The 13278-nt window shown below is 36.9% G+C and overlaps 1 protein-coding gene across 1 annotated transcript in view; it reads left to right on the top strand.

The window, feature by feature from the left end:
• The window catches only part of ARFGEF1 (ADP ribosylation factor guanine nucleotide exchange factor 1), an 87173-nt gene that overhangs the window by 36244 nt on the left and 37651 nt on the right, over positions 1-13278 (top strand). Inside the window, exons 5-10 of the mRNA XM_042036416.1 lie at positions 1410-1589; positions 2319-2592; positions 3116-3229; positions 3889-4052; positions 5136-5269; positions 8727-8961. Coding sequence (XP_041892350.1) covers positions 1410-1589; positions 2319-2592; positions 3116-3229; positions 3889-4052; positions 5136-5269; positions 8727-8961 — 1101 coding nt within the window. The remainder of the gene's footprint in view (positions 1-1409; positions 1590-2318; positions 2593-3115; positions 3230-3888; positions 4053-5135; positions 5270-8726; positions 8962-13278) is intronic.

Raw genomic sequence — 13278 nt, 5'->3', positions numbered from 1 at the left:
AATTGGATTTTCAAGTATCAGCTTCTTGTCAGCTTCTCTCAGAAGGAGAGAGAAGGTGACACAAAGGAGTAACTTCATGAATGACATCTCTAGAACCAGAGATGAAGACTTGATCCCCCTACACCTTTTCGTTAGTGTCCTAAGTGCTAGGCTGCAGGAGACCCTGTCTTCCAAGAGAGAAGCTGTAGGTGGTTCTTAAGCTGGTGTATTAAGTGTTTGTGTACATGTGTCAGTTGTGTAACTTGTAAATGAGTGAAAGAAATATTAATTAAATCTAAATATGTACTGTATTGGGTCCAGACAGTAGTGGTTTGGGAAAAATAGCTGTTTATGCCTGGGATCCACTTGTTCAGCTTGTTTTCAAGAGTGACTGACTTTACTTTTTAAGGGGTTTGAGTGAGTGATGGATACTACTTCTCCACTTCTTGGTGCCTCGTGTGTATAGAAGTTCTGACAATGTCAGTAAGAGATGTGAGGTGTGGTTTGATGAGTAAATTACCCAACACTTGAAATAACTTTTAACTGCGATAAATTTTAAAAAGTAGGAGCTTTCTAGTGCTTCCAGTTCTTTTTTTCTTACCCTAAACATCCCATTAAATGATAACTTTGACAAAGTTTTTAATGCTCAAAATTCCCTCATTACTTCTACTGGATTACAGTGATGAATATAAACAGTGGCAAACCAGGCTCTTTGCCTTTCTTTCCACTCTCCAACACAATCTCTGACAATGTTTTCAAACCCTGTCCTCAGGTTTCTTGTGCCTCTATTTCTGCCTTTTAATCCAGCCTGCCTCTGCCTCACATAGAGATAATTTGTTCCTTACTTCTGTTATCTGATCTTTCAGAGATTTATGTGCTTTTTTTCTTAAAGAGAAGCCGATCTTAGCACAAACAGGAAGAAATAAGTTAATTTCTACATAGGGGGCAACACAATATTCTAGCATCTACCAAAAAAAAAAAACTTTTATAAAGGGAAGTTGTCTTACTGTAGCTGTCTAATCTCAGTCTTTGTTCATCACATTTACATTTATTTCTAAAACAGCTTTTGGATCCTTTGGCTTCCCTTCCAGGCTTTAACAGGTAGTCTGTTCCTGTTTTGTGTCTAGAAAACTTGAGGATAACTTCTATAAGCTACCTCTCTGATGGCTCCATTGGTTACTTCTTGCTGTTACAGGCTATGAAACACGTAATTCTCAGCTATGTTGATTAAAAACTCTCAGTTTAATGTAACTGGTAAATATGATTTTCCACTATGGCTACAAGAGTATGTAGGAAAACATAATTGCAGTTCAATATATGTATTTAGGTATATTTTAGAAGGAATCCAGTTTTGGTATTTATTAATTTGCAAACATTTTGGTTGATAAATGTTTTGACTGGTAAATGTATATGTGTGTGTGTTTATTTAGGCTTTGCTCACTGCAGTAACATCTCAACACATAGAAATCCACGAAGGAACAGTACTACAGGCTGTAAGAACATGTTACAATATCTACCTAGCAAGCAAAAATCTTATAAATCAAACTACAGCCAAGGCCACTTTAACACAAATGCTGAATGTCATTTTTGCACGTATGGAAAATCAAGCAGTGAGTATCTCGGTATCTTTATCTAGAAACTACCTCTTGAAAGCGAACCAGCTTGAGAGATTTGTTTTATCATTATTAAAGCTTTTTGGCTTTTCTAACTTGAGCACTTTGGGGAAAAGTAAGAATCTGGTATCTGATATTTTTCTTCTTGTGTTTTACACTGACAGAGGTGGAAAATGTGGAGTTTGGGGGTGGGGGTGGTGTACAGGTTTTAAACTTCTTATAGTGGTCTGCTATATTTAATAGATGTGTTTACCTCAAAGGACATCTTGCTTTGGTTTGACTTTACATGTTGTCATAATCCATTAGAAAAGTCACAGAAATTCTTCCCTTCTGGGGATTCCAGATCAAGAGACCACAAGAAAAAGTCTGCCTTGATGTTTTTCCAGGCACTCTTGTTTATTGTCACATCTACTCCCTGAACTTCCTTATGGCGGGGCAGACAACTCTTTGTTGTATGGTTTATGTAGTGTAGTCGTCCCTTCTTTGACAGTGAAGGTATGTATGAACTATGTGCATAGTTGGGAAGCAGCCCTTTTGCAATGGATTATCCCATGATACTGAAGTTATTTTTAATTAAACAAAGATGCATTTTCTTAAACTGTTACAGCTTTAGAAAGGCACTGTATAAGCAGAGACAATAGAGATGTCATCTTTATAAAATAATGCATATATCTTACTGTTTTATTTTGATAGTCAAGTTCTTGTGTGTTTGAAATGCTTTTGTAGCTTCAGGAAGCCAAACAGATGGAAAAGGAAAGACACAGACAGCAACACCATCTCCAGCAGTCTCCAGTAAGCCATCATGAGCCGGAATCACCTCAGTTGAGACATATTCCAGCACAGGCTGATCAGCTGTCCAAAGACCATGAGAGAGAGCTTGACCACAGCACAAATGATGTGGACAAGAACCTTCAAGAAGATATTGAGGCAGAAAATGGATCTGATATTTCTAGTGCTGAAAATGAACAGACAGAAGCTGACCAAGCCACAGCAGCAGAAAGTAATCAGTGTGTATTTCTGTTTCATGGAGGGAGGGAAAAAGTCTGTAAAAAGTGAGGCTTGAGGATTGTCTTTTTTCTCTCTCCCAAATCTGGAGTCAGGCATAAGTTTTCAAGTAGCTGACTAATGCAAAATGCCCATTTGTCCTTGTTACCACTGTCCATCAAGAGCATCCTTTAGTCCTGCACTCTGCAGGGAGCCTGTATCAAAAATTCCTTTTTGCATCTGTGTAATGTTGTGAAAGTTTTTGAGAATAACTTCTCAAAACACTCAAGTTTTCAGTGTTTTAATGTATGTGTAGTTACAAAATTGATGTCTATTGTTGGCACAGGCCTGTAGAATAATTGCTGTTTACAGGTTAAATGCTGGAATTCTTACATTCCACAAATACCTATTTTTGAAGCATCCAAACATTTGTTAAGAGACTTGTAATTGTATTCTGAAATACTAAGTGCAAGCAAAATGCCTTCTTAATTTCGGAGTTTCTCATTAATACTTGTTTGTGTTTGTTTTTCTTTATAAAGATCTTTCTAAAGCTGATGGAGGAACGTATGATGGTGAAAGCAATGAGTGTGAAGAGAAGGCACAAGAAATTGTAGAAAGTATTGTGCAGGAAATGGTGAACATAGTAGTTGGAGGTATTACATTAATATCTGTCTAGTCAATAGCAACTGCAGTGTGATTCTTGACCTTAAGAATTATTTTACCACTCTCAAGTATTTAACTAAAATTTATTATCATTAAATATGACTTACATGCTGAAGAAGACAGTTTCAACTGTCAGACTTTGGCTGTGCATTATTTAACAGCAAAATGGACAGGATTTCATACACTGATTTACACTTTATATTGGAGACTAATGTTCTCTTAAAATACAAGTTCTTGGTGGTTTTTTCTTTTTGTTTTTTTTAAATTTCTATTATTATTTTATTTTGTTTCTATATAAACACTCTTCAGAAATGGGTTTCTCGCTGTAGGAGCAGTGTATCACTGTATTTTTCAGTTTGATGGAAATTGTCTATTCAGTCCTAGTGAGTGATGTCCCATACCAATACTTCTTGGAAACTTGGTAGAGTGGTGACCCTGGCAATGTGAAGTTATAAGCAAATTTTTTACTGTAATTTTTGTTAGTGGGAATTGAGTATTTACAATTTTTATAGTTCTGAAATGCCATGTAAATTCGGCCTTAAGCTCCTCCTTATGATTATTTTAGTATTTAAATGTTGATTTTAAAAGCTCTTTTTAATTTTTAATGTCATGTAACGTTTGTTAATAATTTTTACATCTTTTCTGATAGATGTGGAAGGGACTGCAGGCGGCGATGGCACAACTGTATCGTTAGAGGATGGCAGTGACAGTGAAAACATTCAGGCAAATGGAATTCCAGGGACTCCAATTTCTGTTGCTTATACACCATCTTTACCTGATGACAGATTATCTGTCTCTTCCAACGATACTCAGGTAAAGGCAGATATAAATTAGCAAATACTGAAAAAAAGTATTATGTTTTAAATGTTGCCCAACACTTGTGCAAAGTGATTTGTATAACTCCATTTAAAAAGTCACTGAGATGAATTTCAAGTATTAAGTCATGTTACTCTACTTCAATGCACTATTTAAATGAAATTTTTCTGAATAAATTTTTCATGTGATGTCTTTTTTTATCCCAGCATGTTTTTAGTAGCCCCATGGAGTTCACTGTTCCAAGAGAACTCAGTTTCCTGTTTCTTGAAGTGCTCCTAGTATTCAGCTAGTATTCAATATACATAGTGAAGCATATAGCCAATTATACACATGCCTGTGTAATTTCAATGTGCTCTTTTCAAGCAATAAATAGAAATTCCAAGCTGATAGCATGATCTTAATGCAGTGATTTCAGATCAAGAGTTTCATGTCTGAGAGGATTTGATTTTCCTTAACAAAATAGATGTGAAAATACACTCCCTCTGTTGTATGTGACATGTATGCACTTGTCAGCTGACCAAGAGTATCTGCTGTCAGAGTGTACTGAGTAATTAGGTTTGAGAATAATAATTGTAAGTTCAAAAAGTTACAGTCACACAGACCATACAAATAGAACACTTAGCATTAAACATGTTGCTTAAGTATGGAACAGTAATACAGAATGCAGGAACTTAGTAATAGGGGTGTTTACTGTACCATAGAAATTTTATCAAATGTATCTGGCGACAGATAGTTAACGATTCATGTGCTATTAAAATGTCAAGTGTTAGTGTCTTTTTAAACTAATTATCTACTAAAAGTGCCTGGCAGCAATTCACTGCAGATTACTCTACTTAAACTTGACCTAATTTCATGACACTCTTTAATTAATTCTGACTTTTTACTGAGTAGGCAATTTTTAGTAGTGACTTTCATTTCAACTGGACTGCAGAATGTTTTGTTTTAGTCTTAAGACCATAAAGCTAAAGTAAATCGGTTATATTTGTTTAATATATTAACTTCTTATTGCTCAGAGGTGGGGATTTCCCTACACATGCTGCTGATGCAAAATGGAATACTGAAATATGTTAACTTCCTTAGGAATCTGGAAATTCTTCAGGACCTACCCCTGGTGCTAAGTTTTCCCACATTTTACAAAAGGATGCCTTCCTTGTATTCAGGTCACTGTGTAAACTCTCCATGAAGCCCCTGTCAGATGGACCACCAGATCCAAAGTAAGTAGAATTTAAGAGTTTTCCTAATGAATCTGAAAATAAAAATAAGTTATTTAAATATTTTTGTTAAGTCCTGTTACTGAGAAACTAATGGTATGGTGAAAAGAACCTAGAAACTCTGGAAAAGTACTTTTATGTTTTAATGTATCTTTTGTATACCTCTTAAGAGGTTTCTTAACACCTATCCTTCTATAAGTACAGCATTTTCTTCCTAGTTGCTGTTTATAATGCCTTTCAGAAGGGATTGTATAGAAGATCTTCAGGTATTTCTGGTCTTGCTCATGTTGCTCTGCTTTTGATACCTTCTAGGTTCATAACCATTGCTGGTTGTGCCCCATAATTTCTTTCATATCTTGCTTATTTCTCACCATCCAAAACATAACCCTGTACCGGCCACTTGGAAGAAAATTAACTCTACACCAGCTGAAACCAGCACATTTGTGTATCCAGTACACATACTCAGCCCTACTTGATCTTCATATAAGCTACTCACCTGGAGCTGATAACTGGTTATGATAAGTTCATGTTACAGTGTTTCATTCTTTTGTTCAGGTTGGACTCTCTTATCAGCCTATTTAATCAAAACACAAACGTTTGATAACAAAGTCTTTATTTGGCTGTTTTTTCTGACTGAAGATTCCCTGTTTTCAGTTGCATTTATAGAATTGTTATAAAGCAAATAAAAATTCTTCTCTATAGATGCTAATATTAAGTTTGAGTGCCAGCAGAAAGGTTTGCTTTCTGATCTTGGATTTATATGCGTATAATTTATATGCATTTTTTTGCACGTTAGTAACAGTTGCTAATAATTTTCAAGAGGAATGCTTTTTTGTTCTAAGGAGTGCCAAGAGATTAAATTAAAACTGTAGTGTGATTTCAGATGACAGTGAAAGGCCTGGTATTCTTCAAAATAAAATCAGGTTTAATGGTCCAAGTCTGGCTTTTAAAGCAGGTAACTTTAAGACAATTTAGTTTAATCAGTGATGTGTGGTGTAGATTTATTAAGCTGAAAATGATATAATGTAGTCAAAAGGGTTTGAAGTTCTAGTCTAGAAATGTTTTTAAATTATCTAGCGATGCGCTATGGAAAGTCAGGACGTTAGAGAATGAAGACTGAAGCATGAGGGTTTCCTTCACTATGTCTGAGAATTGTCTTCCAGGAAATGCAATGAAAATCCTGTGGTTTTAGTTAGTACTCTGAGACTAAAGCTGTCCATTTATTAAAGGCTTTAATGGATTAACTCCCTTTGCAAGAGCAGTAATAGCTATTGAGGCACTTGGAGAATCTCATCTGAATCCATGGAGTCCTTGATATTTGTATTAGAACTGGTGAAGTTCTTCATACAAAACAAATTGGAGAAAAACAAAAGGGCAACAAAAAGTCACTGCAAATATATTTGAACATATCCCATATTTGGAGAAGTGCCTAGAATTTATCAGTGGTTCTGAGGCATTGGTGGCTTTTTGAACTATTACAAACATGCTGTAATTGGAAGAGGAGGCGTAGGATATCTATGGCATTTCAAGAGTCTTATCTGCCTCTTTAAAAATCTTATTTTCAATGAAATTTGTTATGAAGTCTGTAATGAAAATATTTTTAAATTTTAGGTAACTGAACATGAAGCTTTAGCTTAAAATCACAAGTCTGGGTGTTCAGATGAGCATTTTGCTTCCCGGGAACCTGGTTAATGTCTTTGTTTCCTTTTTCTCTGGAATAAAATAAGCTGGGAGTGGAAAATAGCTCGAAGATTTGCTTGCTGGTTTTTGTTTTTACCTTGAGCGTGTTCTAAATTAAGTGAGCTTTACACATCATAAAAAATTGAGGTCAGCATGTCAGGATTTCAGGTAGGAGCTGACACTTGCTGGGAAGTAGGCAATATTTAATATCTTATTTATGACTGAAATTCTCTTCATATTTAAATTCTTACATTCCATAGCAGAGTGTGGTCTGGTCCCGTGCTGTCTGCACAGCTGGTACCATGTGATACAAAATCAAGCCTTCTGCATTAAAAGAGATTGTTATGTCAGCTTCCATGCAGTGCCAGCACCAAGCATTTTCTTGAAGAACTCCTACAGAGAGCAGTTTTGGATTGACTTTGACCTGCAGCCCATTAGGAAAAATGTGAGGGACAAGTTCCTCACTCAATTTGACAGGCTGTTTTCTTCTCAAAAGCATCTTCAGAAAAGAAGTCTACTGTTGAAATTATATTTTGAGTTTGAAATGTTTGCAGATTGATTTTCCCGTCCCACTTTGTTGGGCAGAAATAATTGAGTTTATTTGCAACATACTTAATATTAATTAGCACTTTTGGTTTTAGCTAGTCTGGAATTACATTTTTTTTTCATTAAACTTACGTATTTGCGATATATTGCAAATATCCAGCTACTCTGTGTGTCACAGATTGACTTGAAGCACTCCTTACTCTGTCTGGGCTGTACTGGATGAAAAATTTCCTGTCATTGTTTCCTGTGTTTCATAACTGTCCTCTGTCAGGGGTGGTTGTTTAATAAAAGCTGGGGACTCTCCTGTTGGGAAAGCCAATTGTGTCTATACCTGCTCTTGAGAAGAGATACAGCCTTTTTTGAAATGAGCAGGGGTGGGAAGGAGCATCCAGAGTCTTAGGAGAGAATGGTTTCACCTGGAATGCTATTTATTGCATTGGATTTTAATAGGTGCAGATCTCCTTTATGTTTCTTCTGTGTGCGGTTTGAGGGTTTTTTGGCTGTTTTGTTGTGTTTGTTACGGGGTTTTTAGAGCAGATATAGTAGCACTGTTCTGACATGAATTCTAGTTTACTTGAGTCTGTAAGAATGTTACTGTGGAGCACTTGACAACACTGTGGTTGTGTGTCTTGATGATTGCCATGCTTAAAATAGGCACATTATGTGTCTTACTTGCTCTCAGAGTGGGATGGGCCCAGTGACCGATTAAAGCTGTATTTGCGAAAAGAGATTCTAATGTTGGCAGGAAGTAGGTCAGGCAGTACAGCTATTGTCTTTATAGACCCTTCGACTCTCTCTCCATGCTAGTGGAAATAGAGGAGGAGGAGGAATTTCCACCTTTTACTAGTCAGGCTTTGGTTGATGGGCTGGATTTTAGATGGGATCTTCCAAAGCTCTTAACAGGACAGAATGCTCCTTCATCCTCTGGCTAAAAGGGCAGCATTGCCTCTTGTTGCTGCTGTTCTGTGGTGCAGAAGAGAGAGTGGTTCAACAGTAATTTTTCCTTTTCTGGAAAAAGGTCTTGCTTGCATTCTTGGTTGAAAAATGACCAGTTCAACAAAAAAATACCAACATCTTTTTATGACCCTTTCTGCAACAGGTTATGTCATATTTGAGTTTTTCTCATTTACATTCCACTTCCAAAATGATTGTGGTGTGTTTTGACTTTTCAAGAGAATGTTTTTTATTTTTTATGACTTACACTGGGATGATGTGCTGCACTGTTTTGTTCTAGGTCTCATGAACTGCGATCAAAGATTCTTTCATTGCAGTTGCTTCTGTCCATTCTGCAAAATGCAGGACCAGTCTTCAGGACAAATGAGATGTTCATTAATGCTATAAAGCAGTACCTTTGTGTTGCACTGTCAAAAAATGGAGTCTCATCAGTTCCAGAAGTTTTTGAACTTTCACTTTCCATATTTCTTACCCTCCTGTCAAACTTTAAGACTCATCTAAAGATGCAGATTGAGGTATGTTACATTAATTTCTAATTAAATATGTGGGAGGTGTTAAGTGAACATTTGTTTATATTTGTGTAGCTTGGTCTTGCTTAAATAAATTTGTTTTCCTTTGTGACTCACAGCTTTTCTGTAAGACTTGCCAGATCTTCCTTATTTTAAAGTTTTCTGTTGGGTGTGGCATGGTATTGGCACAGAATGTTGCTGAAACTCACAATTGAGTAGGTTTGTGCCTAAGTTCAACCAGTGTTCAATATTGCAATTAATAAAGCTTAGCCCAGCACTGCATATTATAAATTAAGAAAATGAATACACTTAGGAAAAGACTGTGTAATATATGGTTTTGCAAAAGATTTTTAGAATAAAAGCTAATGACATGAAAAGCATTGTGGATTCTCTTTGAGGTCACTTGGACAGATTGCTTTCTCTGGGGAAGTCCCACCTGCTGCATTATTGTAGCCACTTCCCTGAAGGCTTATCAGGGCCTCAGTCAATATATGTCCTGAATAAGATTATCTCATTTCCTCTAAAGGTGTGTGCACAATTTAACTCCGTGGACTATAAGAGGAGATAAGTACATACTCTTTGCAATAAATTGTCTGAGTCCTGGCAGACGTTGTGAATTTTCAGTGGGTCTGGGAATTTTCAATAAGTCATAGGGAAAAGGAAGATGTATCCCCATACGGGCCATTCACATAAGAGTTGGATTCAATGATCCTTGCAGATCCCTTCCAGCTCAGAATATTCTGTAATTCTATATGTGGAGTTTGTTCTTGAGATCTGCTCTTTGTGCATAAGATACAAGCAGCTTCTCAGAATGACTCTGTCCTGTTCACATGGATACCCTCTTGTGGTGTCCCATGTGTTAAAGATCTTAATTCTGTGGTGAATAAAGTAGTGCTGTGTGCAGTGTGTCCCTGTTGTTTATTTTAGTAATTTTATGTTTGGGGAGTCAGGTGTGAAAACTGAAGCCAACAGATTGCCCCATCCATGTGGAGCTTAAGTATGTGAAAAGATGCTTAGAAATGTTGATAATCTTTCTGTTATAAGGACCTTGAATTCAGGGATATCTTTATCTGTGGATGTCATTGTACAAGTTGATATGTTATGGCAGCTTTGGAGGAAGAACCTCATTTTGACAGTAGCATGTCAGAAAACGATTGTGTGCTGATCACTTACCAGGTTATTCTTCTTTGGGGAAGAAACAATAAGATTTCCAGTATATGGCTGAGCATAGATTGGATAGAAATGATTGAATGTGCCTTGAAAACATGATGAATTTTGAAGAGTTTCAAGACCAACTAACTGTATGCTCAACAAGAATGTAGTGCATGTGCGGTGTTTGGCACATCTGACAGACTGGGTGGAGCCATTCTCAGTCCCACAGCCTGCTTCCCAGAAAGTGTTGGACTTGCTTACAAGTGTTCAGAGCTTACAAGTCAGCATGTAGGTGGTGAATGCATTGCAGTCGGCTTCCCTGACAGAAATTTGATAGGTTTCCATCACTGCCAGCCTTTTACAAATTCCAGACAGAAAATGGTAGAGACATGAGGCAAACTGGATATAGGATGCCCCACACTATTGTAGCAGGTTGTAGAGTATGCTGAATTAGGACCATCACCACATATCAGGGCTACATTTCCTCCTTGTGAATAGGAAAACCAAAAACTTGATGCTGCTGAGATACCCATCTTTGGGGTACAGCAGTTTCTAGAAACTTCTTTTTTTTCCTGGTTGTGAGCTAAGAATTCTTCTTTCAGCTACTGATCCTAAAGGTTATCCTGAAGATGTGGGTAGACATGTAGATAACTTCACATGCAGTTTGTGTCTTGGAGCTGTAAGGAGAGCCATATGCTCTGATTTATAATATGCAAAATCTATATATTTTGGGATTGAGGCTGCATTTTTCATCTGTGTGAGAATTTTGTGGCGTGTTTGAGAAGAATAGTTTCAGATTCTGCTGAAAGTGACTCTCCCATGGCCTGTTGACTTACCTATTTAGCTAACACTGCCCTCTGACAGTAAAATAGTTTTGAATTGTACCTTAGTTGTATTGTAAGTGTATTTCTGAATGGGTTAATGAATATATTTGAGCAAATCAAATCCTAGGTATCAGAGGAGCTGGAATGTCATTTAGCTGTATTTACCATTACCACCCTTTCATAACTGTGAATAAGCTGCCTTAAAACTCATACTTTAGTTGACCAAACATAATAAATAATTAGCTCTTTCCTGGTTTAGTTTTCCAGTATATTAGGAACAAAGTCTCAGCTCCATGATGTGAATTGGAATAAGCTATATAGCGATAAACAGCATTTTTATGTAGCTGAAATGTAAACCACCACTATGGTTTTGAGAAGTTCTTCATTCCAGGATACGCTTGTCCAAAGGTGACACCAGAAGCAAGAAGTCAGCTTGGTCTCGGTGATGCCTTAGGTTTTAACTTCTATATTTTTCAGATCCTGTACTGCCTAGTATGCAACTCTGAAACTTCATACAGCCTGTTAGCTACTGTTCTCTCATGCTGATTAGGCATAACAAACCAGCCTAAACTGGTTTGAACCTGAGCTCAAGGACACATTGAGTTCACATCCCAGACCCCAAAATATGTAAACTAAAGCCTTTGAGAGGAGGGGCAAACTTGGGGTAATTACATCATTAACTGAAATCATAGTTGGGGAATTAACCCTGATATGCAAATGGACCAAACTTAGAAAAGTGTGAAAAAGCCATGACCCATCCTCCATCTTGGGTGTAGCCTCATGTCTGCCCAAGGTGTACCTTTGAAGGCCTTTCAAATAAATACCTACTTTTATTGTCTTAATCTTATCTAGCCTCTTGTTTTCAGGTAGCCACTTTAAGGCATCATTGGAGGCATAGAGATCTGAAGTGCCTTGACAGTATGCAGACCTTCCAGCTGTTTTCTCTTCTAGCTTAGATTTGGGTTTAGTTTTTGTCCCTGAAACTTTTTTCTCTGCTTCATCAGTGACTTCTTTATAAAATTTTCTACCAGAAAAGTAATAATTTTGTTGATTCTAGAAAGCATATAAACTACTGTCTTTCAGTAAAAAAATCAGAAAACACCAAATGTGTAACTGAGGTTTTCTCACAGCATGAGGTTTATTAAATTTTTGTCTTTCTCTGGTTTCATGAAATTGTGGGTAAAATCAGCCTAGTACTCTTAAGTATGTTTAAGCACTTGCAAGTCTTTGAATTATTGTGTGTTGAACTCCTTAGGTTTCATAGGGATGCTTTCCATATTAAGACAGTCAGCTGGCACTGTGCTGTGTGCCTCTTTTTCTCTAAAGAGATCCATAAAATATAACTATTGTGAGCACATTTTGCTTGAGGAAATAGCTTACCACCAAAGTTGCCTAAAAGTCAATGTTGCTGTTTTTCCTCCGATATATGACTTAAAGTGGAAATAGCCTTATGTTTATCTCTACCTGGCTAATAGCATAAAAATCTCTGTAAAAATTCTGTGCTATGAAGGAATTGTCAATATTAAAATAAACAAGGGTAGTTATATATTTGGATATTCATGTGATGCTATTGGAGAAGAGAAGTTGAGTGGTTTAGGACTTTGCAGCACTCTAGTAAAACTGTGTGCTGTGGATTTGGAAGCCACAAGCGGCTGTGAAGAGCTGAGCTCTCAGAAGTACAGAACAGTGATGTAATGCCCTGTAGCAGTTCAGTTTTGAGTTCATGTGCTGTTACAGCAGTTGCTGCTGCTCAGAGAAGAAGTGAGAAGAAGCCTTATCGTAGCTGCTAAGCAAGCTTGGCTGAATTAGTCAGCCTATGGTGCTGATGGATCTGGTGAGGAACTAATTGGGAGGGGATAAAATAGTTTCTATTCCAAACAACAGCATCTGTACTAAAGAAATTTCGGGGCAAACTCATCTCTGTTCTAGTGAAGAGTAGCTTTCCTATTAATGGAATTGCTGCATGTTGTGCCTGACTGGTACTCTTCTTCCAATAATCTGGTACTGTGAGTGATTCTTTTGTGTCAAGATGTTTCCCTTTTAATGAAGGTCCAGTACTTCAAATTTGCATAAGTAGCTGTTTGTTAGTTTGTGCCATAATATCATCATCTTGTAGAGAAAATATTTTTGTGATGAGGTGATACCTCTTCTTTCAAAATCCCAAATGAACTCTTAACAGCAGTTTAGGCTTCTTGTTAGGCTGAATTGTCCTTCAGGATTTGACATTATTCCCAATTCTTCTGGTTCTGAATGCTCAGAAAATAAACCTGGACAACACTGCACAAGTACATAAGTAAATAATTCAAATTCATAATTTGCATGTATCAATCATAAGTTGTATTTCTTC

This window comes from Corvus kubaryi, unplaced genomic scaffold, assembly GCF_017639235.1.
Source record: "Corvus kubaryi isolate FWS band 111438036 unplaced genomic scaffold, C.kubaryi_AGA036_p1.0 37385, whole genome shotgun sequence".
NCBI lineage: Eukaryota > Metazoa > Chordata > Aves > Passeriformes > Corvidae > Corvus > Corvus kubaryi.
The sequence above is the reverse complement of the archived record's forward strand: the minus strand, read 5'-3'. Positions and strand labels throughout refer to the sequence as shown.